Here is an 11,381-nt window from a genome sequence, read left to right as displayed (position 1 = left end):
ATATATATATATATATATATATATGACGGTTTTCACATTCAGTACAATTCAATTTCCCTGCCAAGCTCGGTTATTCTTAAAGTCAATGCACTGAAAAATGTCATCAAGTATGATATGAGAAAGTTGTCATTCCTAAATCAAAGTTAACAAGTGAATGCAGAATTTGTTATTCTTTACTAATAAAATGCAAACACTTATTACCAGCAAAGCTTATATTTTCAGTTAATGTATTCCAAGACACATTACATAGTTTTTCTTTGGGATTACAAAATCTATTCTGGTGAAGTTTCCATTGTTGTAGAACCTCTTCAATTCTAGCTATGAAAACTTCCCATTCTGATGCAGTTGTGAAATCAACATGATATAAAAATTCAGTCTCTTCATTTCCTTCTGCAGCCATTGAATTATAGCTGTGAAGAACTATAACATCTGGATTCACAGACAGTGATAAATGAGACTGCTCCAATCCCGAAAATACCTACACTATATATTAGAAATTTTAAAAATCTAAAGACAAATTAAAGAATTAATAAATCTATTGGTACAATCTTCTTCTTATCTCAATCACAAGAAGCTTTCATACTTTGAAGTGTAAGGTTATGATACCAAGCACTGCTGTTTGTAACCTTCATGGATATTACCAAAGAGCTCAATCAGGAAATGTGTTACTAAGCTGCAGAGGGAAAGTTGACATAATATCCCCACAGAGAATGACTTCACGACGGTGGGACCAAAGTATTTTAACCTCCTTTATGAAAAAAAATTAAAAAGAAGAATTATAACATGGAGAATGCATGTCAGTCAAGGCGCATTGCTCTTACAAAGTAAGCATTCTCGAGAGGCAAGCAATGATGGTAATGAATAAAATATTAGCTGAGGGTTTAATAATATATTGTCAGAATAGGCAAAATGCACCCATTCATAAATGTTTTAATGCCAAATCGGAACAATTTATTAAAGATACGTTTTTAATATAAGGACCAAGCATTTACTTAGGCTTCACAGTGATCAATTGTGATGACAACACCCATCACCATCAGTCAAAAAACTATAAATTGTACCAGTTTTTCGGTTTATATTGAGAAAGGTAGAAAATGCCTCGACGGTGGGCCACCTGTATTGCCACCTAACTCACTTTTAAGGAGAAAATCACATTTAAATATCTGCAGCACATCAAGGAAGTGGATCCTATTTCTAAGTAGGTCACTGATTTTTGTGGTACACCAAGCGTATGCCATTTTCTAAAAAGGTTACCACAAAAAAAAAAAAAAAAAAATAGAATAAAAATAGCATTTACTTTTCATTGCTACTTTTCTTCTTTGCCGACATATTCAATCACTCTAAAGATAACTGAGCCGTAACTTTTTTTTTTAGCTCTACAAGGGTTCCGGGAAATTATTTTAGATCAAGACAGTTTTGGGTGATATGCAACTCCACTTTAGTAAGCCGTTGTTGTAGTCCAAAAGTAGTGTAGCATAATGAAAATGTTATTCTTTTTTTATGTGTGAGCTAGTATGTTATGATTTCCCAGGTCGTGTTTGACGATCGTGGAGAATTTAGTGAAGAAGTTGAGGTAGCGGAACATATCTCGAATCGGAAAAGGGATGGTCAGAGGCTTATGATCTGTAAAGAAGAGGCTGGCTTCAACCAGGTTTCTTTCTGAATAGTTTTATAACGAGGTAGGTGGCTATTAAGTAACAGTTCTAAAGTTCGTTGTGAGGCAAACCGTAGCTCAGTGGTTACACAGTCTTACCAATTTGATGTCTATTGGCGGTGCCAGTTCGAATCCGGCCTAGGACGTTGACTTTTTTTCATTGAGTGGTGGTCCCACAAAATGAACAACTTTGACCCTCCCCCTCCCCAACCATGGACTCTAATGTGAGTCTTAGCCGAAAAAAAAAGAAAGTTCGTTGTGGATTTGGTAGTTTATTTGACTTGTATGGGTTGTTACTCGTTTTCAACTTGTAGTACAGTGGCTCCTAGTACGATATCTGATGCTCCAAAAACGAATGCTAGAGTGCCGTGTCCCAAGTATTGAAAGAGTAATGTGGAGTTTGATGGTTTCTTTTTGTATTGCTTAAAGGCAGTAGTGGCTTGGATTATCCAGGCAGTTTCCCCTTTAAGTCCGAAAATAAGAATATACTTGAGAAGTTTCTAAATTTCATAGACTTTGAGTATAAAACTTTCGTAGTATTCCCAGGAATTTCCTCTGCCCATTTATAGTTATAGGCTTCTTGAAGTATAATATTTCCTCGAATCTTTCCATCTACGGAGACCAAGAAGCCACTCGTTTGATATTATGTTTATATACATAATATTTATTTGATCAAAGATGCATTTCGATAATATAATGTCTAAATCTATTCCATTCTATTGAAAGAATAGGGATACTTCGTAGGTGTTCCTTTTCCGACCTATGCAAGATCAGTACATCATCGATATAGCAAAATCGATAGTTTAAAACACGTACGACTTCATCCGCAAAGCGCTGTAAGTCCTGGGAATGGGAATTCAATAAAACCGGACGAACATTCCTTTCCTGTTTGGCTACAACTTGTTCAGTTGTCTAATGTCGTCAAAGCCGATGATGGGTTTCGACACGTCAGCTTCTTCTAATTTCCAGTTTAAGATCCAACTTAATCCCAGGACGAGTGATAGCTTGACTGTTCCGTAAACTGATTAGCTGTAGATATGATGTATTCGGATTGCACTCTTTTGCCGGTCGCTAAATTCAAGGGAAACATGCAACATGAGATTGCAACTATGTCCAACAGACATTATGGTATTGTTTCTTCATCTGTAACGAAAAGTTGGTAGTAGTTCTAGTTGTAATTACTAACTATTATTAGTGATCTCTCGGTGGGTTCCCTGATTGAAGGTACAAGGTTTGATGACCATTCGACAGTCTTGCTTCTGAATATTCGGTGGAAACAGCAAACACTGTCATGTCTGTATAGCCCTTGTTTGCTGCTTCTCCATCATTTGTTCTAATCCTCTCCAAATACTCTATTCTGATTTTTAGGTCTTCAATATGATCGATTAGCTTTAGTTAAAACTAAGTATGAATGGAAAGGTCATTATATACCCTTTATTAAGTCATTCTGTTCTTAGAAGATTCTACGAACTCGTTTTGACATAAAATCATGTTACTTGGCCTATAAAGTTGCTGTTCCTTGCCAACAACTTCAAAGACTCAACATTATATAAGAATTTTACCACATAAACGATTAAGTTCACTAGGAAGAAAAAATAAACAATACATACAAAAAAATTTCTGCAGAACTAATACTTTTAATTCATGTTTACAAGCAAATAATATAAAGAAGGTTAGCGAACTTTCCTTCTTATTTTTCGAAAATCAATGCCTACTTCAAAGCATGTTATACATTTCTTTTCGGCATACATTTTTACTCTTATATCCCAGTACATTCCATTCATCCCAGCTACGCTGTTGACAAAAGAAGTGTCAAATGAAGCATTCTGGATTTTATATGTCCCCTGTGAAGTTAGAAACAATCTGTTATTTTTTTTCTTTCTTCTAAAAATTTATACTTTATTTCATTACCTTCTTAAATGGGCATCTCATGGGAGGTTGTATACTGTCAACAAATGAAGACCATACTTGTTTTCGGGCAGCTATGAAAGGACATGGGTTTTTATATTTACATGTTGTAAAGTACTCGCACGTCTCTGTAGCTGAATAACTTCTGCACTTGTGCAATTTAGCTTGTAGCTAGTAGAGACAGAAGATATATCAGTCGACAGGAAAAAGTTACTTATGGATATTTAGATGTAAAATTCATTGTGCATCTTTAAATCACGATATTTTACTGAAAATATTTCTGAAATGCTAGTCATCCAAGGAACACTATTAATGAAGTATATATGTTTGTCATCAGTGTCCTCAAGAAAAAGGACTTAAGGAGCAGGTTATAGACGCTTTCTAAAAGAATAGAATTGGAACAGACTTTATTATGAACGAGTAATAATACCTTCTAAAAGTATTATATATTAGCATTTCCTAGGTCAAGTTTGGTGCTAAAATTTTGATAAATAAGCATTACGAATCCCAGTATTATTGGAAACCATTCACAATAGTTTTGACCCCATTTGTAAAACTATTTGACGGTTTCAGACTAAAAATATCTATGAGAACACTACACCATCGCATTTTTTAAAATTCAACGACTATATGTAGTACATTCAGTGCCAGGTGGGCGTAATATTCTGCAATCTATTATAGAATAAATGTAAAAATATTTAATTCTTGGGTCTTCCATGAAAATAAAATGAAACCACCACCCCTCTCTCAAGCCTTTATCCCAGTGGTTCCTAAGCCACAGATGTTTGTGGACCACTAAGCCGGAAATTGAATCATGTCCATCCCCACGCCCAACTTTGGATAAAGGAGTTCCTCCTCGAAAAACATTTGGAAATCAGGTTGATTAAAGATCTATTTTGAGTCACGTTTATTGTGCATTTGTATGTTCAAACCTTTCAGCTAGCACACTAACATCGGGAACTATAATTAAAAATATAGTTCTAACAATAAATCGCCACAAAAACAGTTTTGCTAGGCCCTTTCGCGAACCATCGGTTGGAAACTACTACTTCATTCACATTCACCCGCTTTTGGAGGTCGAAAATGTTGCCATCCATATGCTCCCTTATCTCATGCGCTTTGAATCCTCAGATAAACAAAGGAAAATATGTTAATGAAAGTTCTGTACTAGACAATATTATTTGTATTATAAATCTGATAAATTATAATCTATTGATATTATAAATTAATTACTTATTAACTATTATATCGATATAACTATTTATATTATAAATTTATATTATATATAAATTATATCGAATTAATTATGTAAATTAGAATTTAGTCGTCATAAATCTTGGCTATAATTCAGAACTGATTTTTTATTATTATTATTTTAATTATCAAATCGTGTAGTTACTTCGTCCTACCTCGTGTCCTATGACATTTGTGAAAGAATTGATGATTATTTCTACTAAACATGTGTGGGAAAAGATAGGACGATTTTTTTTTTTCAGAAAATACACGGAATGAACAAATTTAAGTCATTTTTTTTTTTTTTATGAAGATGGTTCTCAAACCAAACCAGGACTTAAAAAGATGATCACATTGTTCCAATAAAACCTTACATAGAAATATCTACACCTATGAGTGTGTAAATACTTACTTCAGTTATGTCTCTGATCTCTTCTGTGAGTGATATACGTCCATCTATTACAAGGGTTCCTTTGCCAACCTGTTGTACACTTGTGTTGTACTTCATGGGAAAATTAGTATTTGGGCAATCTTGGATTTTTAAAATTCTGACTTGATTTTCTTCCTAGAGAAATAAAACATATTTCGTGTATTAATTTGTCAATAAAGTTATGTTATTGTCCGCCTTGATAATTACCTCTAATTTTGCTTGGTGGATATGTTATATCCCATTTAATTATATTTAACAAAAACCCAGTAAGTATTTATTATGAATATAAACTTCATCGCTAGAATTGACGTATACTTATGTTTGATAGATAGGATTCATTGCAAAGCCTGTCAAACTGACTTTCTGAGGAATCCTTCCTGTAATGAGAAGGTGGTCGGGGATGCTGTTAGTAAAAATACTCAAATAAGTAAAACCTGTTTATTTGTGTCGACGTTTCGACTTGAATTTCAGGCCTTCATCAGGGCTGGAAAAGAAAGCGAGATAATAACCTTAATTAAGAGAAAAAATAAAAATAAAATAATAACAATTAAACTTGGAAATACACATGACAATAGATTAAGCAGATCGTAGTTGATACTAATACTTGATTGTAATACAACTACTATCTAACTAATTTATTCTCATGTATATTTCCAAATTTGTTTGTTATTATTTTTTTCCTCTGAATAAGGTTGTTCGTTTTGTTTTACAGCCCTAATGGAGGCTTGAAATTCAGGAGAAAAATTCGACAAAAATAAATAATTTTTACTTATTTGTGTATCTTAGCTGGCCATACCCTTGACCATCTCCTCATATCAATCTAAAGTCACCAACAAACCCTTCATTATTATTTCCAATTGAGGTCAAAAATAATACGGCAGTTCCTATATATACATTACTAATATATATATATATATGTAATAGCATAATTAAAACAATTTATGCTCAAAATATTTAATTACAAAAATTATATTTAATTGTGTAATTGAATAATTTAAACCAATAATTTAATACCAAAGTAAATAAACAAAAAAAAAAGAAAGTTTTTTACTCAATACCTTTGTGTTAAACATTTAAAATTATCAATACCTCTTTTGAATGCGTCCGCTTCAACTGCTTGGTTTAAAGCTTTTTTTTTTTTTTAATAATTTATTTATTGATATTTACAACTGTATACATATATATACATCAAGTAAATTTGCTGTAAGTGATATTATGACATGAAAAAAACATGTGGAGAATCTACCCATTGATAGAACTCCAAAAACATTTCTAAAGGAGAAGATCTCGAGGCCATCTTCTTTTCAGACGCCTAGAAGGATTATTAGGTAGTGAAGGAGAAGCCAGGTTAGAAACGAGTTGGTTTGGGTGGTTGGGAAGTTTATTATGAAAGAATTGGTATCTGGTTCTGGCCAAATCGGCTACATAGGGGACATTGAGGTCCTGATGGATGATTTGATTTGTGACAAAGTAAGGAGCATTAAGGATTTTACGAAGGATTTTGGACTGTAAGGATTGGATTCGAGAGAAATTAGATGGTTTAGTGGATCCCCATAGCTCAACTCCGTATGTCCAAATAGGCCTTATAATAGTCAGTACAGAAAGAGCATAGTAATTACTAAATGAGCCGAAATATGGAATCATATCTGTCTTATTTGGAAAAAATAAGAATTAAAAATTATTTTACGATTGAAACATAAATATTAAAGGTGGAAAACATTAAATTATTATAGGTCAAAATTAAAATACAATAACAAAAAAGCACATGTTTAAGGAATCATAAAAAACTGAAGTACAGAACCTACAGGTTTTGGATACGATCTGGAGACATATTTTAAATAAAAAATTTACTGATTTTGACTTATCTAATTTTTCCACTACAGGTGCTTAACTTTTTATAAATCTATTGACTCGTGAGTTTAACGGTTCAAACACCGCAGATTGATAAATAAACAATATTTTGTCTGAAATAAGCGTGTAAAGAAAAGTACTTTTGGACATGCGTAAGTGAAAGAAGGTAATAGGATTTGATAAAAGTGGTACTGGATTATTTTTACACTGTTCCTCAAATTTCATCCAACTTAGGGCCAAATCCGACGATTCGTTCTCGGAATAAAGTTGTGCTAAGAAAATTACTATTGGACTACGGAAGCATAGCATATTCTCCCCTTTAACCCATAGCACTAAAATTATTGGACCGAATACACCATGCCGGTATTCGGTTAACAACGGTCGCCTACAGAACAAGGTCGATAGACAGCTTATGTGTAGAAGCTAGGGAACCGAAGTAGGAATACAGGCAACACATATTATTGCTAAAACAAATAGCTAAGTTCAAAGCTCTCTCAGGGCCAGAATGTTTTATTATAGCAGACGAAAACCCATTATTTCAAAAATATTTAATGAAAAAGATATTATCTAAACCTTTTAATGTACAGTTTTAACTTTTGCTCAATGAACTTCATATTACCAAAAACTCCCTACTTTGAAGAGTTCCATCAGGACTAAAAAGATATAAAAACAACTAAAAATATTTTGCAATAGCAGGATAATAAGATAAAGAAAGGTAAATTAAGGTAGGGTTAAAATTATGTAAATATTAGTAAAAAGAAAATTATATACAATTGAACAAAAAGAAGGAATAAAAATAGTTAGAACATAAATCAGACAATGATAAGTATATATTAAAACAATTGTTTACGCTTTTGTTTCATATTATCCTCCTTTCAAACTATTTGTAGTTGTCTTTGCACCTTTTTAGCCCTGATGACAATCTACAAAGTGGTAAATTGGACGAAACGTAGGTAAATAAATAGTTGTTGACTATTTTTTGTTGTTTTCTGACCGCACCCCGACCTTCTTAATAATTTGAAATAATACGATAAATTATTTATATATTTAATCTTTAAGTTAAATTGGACTGACCGTAAAGTTATGTTCATCTGGATACTAGGACACAAGGACATCCCGGGCTATTGTACTGCTGACCAAGCGGCAAAAGCTGCATCACTGATCCCGCCATCTGACTGCTTTGATTGTCCCCAAAACAACCTTTATCCTCTGATGACAGTACAAATATTAAATAAATGGGCGACAACTTGAACCAACACAGCGGAAAACAAATTAAGAGAAATTAGGAGTACAGTACTTTCATGGAAGACATCAATCCAATGCTGCAGACGACACGAAGTAATACTGACTAGACAACGAATTGGAGACCCTCGATAACCCAAGAATACTTATAGTCAGGAACATCTAGACCAACATGTATAGACAGTGTAACATACTACTAAAAGTTAAACATATACTGAAACACCACAGTCATTTGATAGACCCTAGAGTACCATACCATCAACTTTACTTACTAAACGACAATAGCCCCACATTACGGAAATATTTTATTACCTTAAGAAAACATACATATTTACATCAATTAATGTCACTTAATGTTATCGAATACAACTTTTTTTATTCGATTTTACTTTATTTATATATATTTTTTAATATTAACTATTGCTACGATATCAGCTAATATATTTTAGTAAAGATATAATGATATTAGGAATGTTTCAAAGATTGAAGCTCAGTCAGTATAGATAGGGAAACATCACCATCGATCGAAAAAAAAGGAAAATATGTTTGCCCATGGGTAAGCCAAGTAATCACAGGAATTTAAAAAAAATTGTCATGGGATGAACTAGATACTAGCCTACATATTTCATGAAAATTTCAACAAAATCAAATTAACATAATATATATAATACCCGAACAAGGACTTGACTTCAGACAGGGAACCGAAGTTCTGTGACTCGTTAAAAGTTTTTTGTAATGGACTTAATATTGGCAAATGTTTTGATTTACTTGAACATGATGAATTCTCGCTTACTAATAGTACTTACTACTATTCTGGCATTGAACGAAACTGAAATAATGGAACTCAATAGAACAAGTTGTCGAATGAGGAACATTTTTAAAAGGAATCAATTACGATTGATGGTAGAGCATTTTATGGTACGTTCATCTAGATAGCAATGAAACAAAAGCTCTGGGTCATTAGATTGATCATTGTCCGAAACTAGTGGTTGACATTAAGGCATATCACTGCCGATGCTATCAAGTCACCACGGTGTCCATTCTTCTGTACATTGCATTAGGCTCTGTAGCATATTAGGATCAGTGAGAAATCTAGGGGTAAAACATTAGAAGGATAGTTTGCAATTCAATTGATTGTTAAATTCTAATGAATTTCCTCAAGTAAGGATTACCGAAACAATTAAATCAGTATTCATATGTACCTCAAACAAAAATGTGTGGATGATATCGCTACTACGGAGGTATTATTACGCAGCTGTGAAAGTTTATGAAATTGACTTTATGTTGTGGACTGAATCAAAAGTTTGCTGAATGTTTAGAATTCCATATAATTGCTGAATGTTTGTTGAATTTTCAATTCGAAATTTAAAAATGTTGAATTTGCAGAATGTTCAGAAATCCATATAATTGTGCTTACAAATTTTGCCATTTGAGGTAAAATCCGTAGCTATAATCCATATACTTATTTACCCTTCTGCAAATTTTTCAGTTGTGATTTAAAAGTGAGAGGATGCTACTGCATGACCTACTGGTCATTGTACTTTTGGGGCAGAGATATGTCCTGAAAACCATCTCCACAGTGACATTTGCAGCCCTCGCAACAAATGGTGTAGAATAGTTACAACTACGATTGTGTAAAGTATGAGATGACATTTGTTATCGTGGCAGTCCTGTAGTACTATCAAGTTTTCTTTGACAGTAACAGTGACTGTCACTGCTGTGACAGCTAAATGCAGCATTTAGACTCCTTAACAGTCGCGCCTGTAACCTTACACATAACGTATATTCTGTATTTTTGTGTTTTAGGACACTTTTATGTGTTGTCGAAGCTCCACGGCCCATCGTATTAGTAGTTCTCAACCCATACAATTATATGGATCGCTAATTCGTGAATAGAACCGTCCGCAGCAAACCTCCACTCTCTACTTGGGCCAAAGCTGGTTCCCCTTCGGAAAATACTTGAAAATTACGTTGCTTAAAAGAGCATTTTGAGTCACTTATTTGTGCATTTACTTAGTAAAACTTTTCACTCTGGGCCGTTTGTATCTGATAGCGTTAAGCGACTGCCTCGTAACTGAAGCGGTGCCGGGCTGGAAGATCGACTGTTATTTATTTGGCGGTCCTACGAAATGAAAACTTGACTCTCCACCATTGTTAGAATAGGTTGATTATCCTTAGATAACTCCCTCTTCCGTTTTTTATACTGCTTAACTTTTATTTTTCAAATATTTTCTAGGCCAAACATTTAATATATTCGGTTGCTGGTTCCACGCTAGATTGTTGGATTTACTAAATATTCTTAGGCAGAGTGAGGGTATTTGCACAATACATTTTTTAAGGAATCTATACAGGGCATTGGAGAGAGCTATATTTAAAAATAATGCATCACTGAAAAATCACAACTTGCACTTACCAGCTTGAGATAAAATTGATTCTTGTTTATTTTAAAATAGCTAAATTTAAGTAATAGCCGACTATTGTAATAACTACTATGGAAAAAAAAATTGAAAATTCTTTCTAAACAACATTTTATATTCATCTATTGTTTATTAATATTTACAATGAGAGATTTTCATTTTAAAAAATAAATTAAAGGTACTTAATATTTTGATCAATTTTTTTTTTAATTTTTCTGTTACTAAGAAAATTCCTATTTAAGAGTTCTTTGAGAAGTGAAAAACTATAATCAACCATGCCCCTGCCTATAATTAAACAGTTTAATAACAGATAACAAAGCCGTGTGATATGGTACGGTAGCAAAGAAATTTCGGTTATTTATTATGTACCTCTCGGTTACAGGCGGTTGCGTGAAAATAGTCTTCTCCTTTAGTTAATAATCGAATTCTTTCATAGTTCATAAACCTACATTTTATATTACTATTAACAATGAAAGATGGTTGATTATTTCGTAAAAACGGAATTAAAGGTACTGAAGACCTCATCTAATCTCCAAACACACCTCACCCGGATTGAGCAATGGTGTAACCAATGGCGGATAAAAGTTAATGAATCGAAATGCACCCATGTGACCTTCACTCTCCGCCGAAGCTTCTGCCCATCTGT

The 11,381-nt window shown here is 33.2% G+C and overlaps 1 protein-coding gene across 1 annotated transcript in view; it reads right to left on the bottom strand.

The window, feature by feature from the left end:
- Positions 1 to 628, bottom strand: part of LOC106686574 (rab3 GTPase-activating protein catalytic subunit) — an 11,036-nt gene extending 10,408 nt beyond the window's left edge. The window contains exon 1 of the mRNA XM_014429950.2: positions 202 to 628. Within this exon, the coding sequence (XP_014285436.1) occupies positions 202 to 400 (199 nt within the window). The 5' untranslated portion in view covers positions 401 to 628. The remainder of the gene's footprint in view (positions 1 to 201) is intronic.
- Between the last annotated feature and the right edge of the window lie 10,753 nt (positions 629 to 11,381).

Source organism: Halyomorpha halys, unplaced genomic scaffold, assembly GCF_000696795.3.
Source record: "Halyomorpha halys isolate HHAL.00 unplaced genomic scaffold, Hhal_1.1 Scaffold840.1, whole genome shotgun sequence".
NCBI lineage: Eukaryota > Metazoa > Arthropoda > Insecta > Hemiptera > Pentatomidae > Halyomorpha > Halyomorpha halys.
Note: the sequence above shows the minus strand (reverse complement) of the source record. Positions and strands in the feature narration are given on the sequence as shown.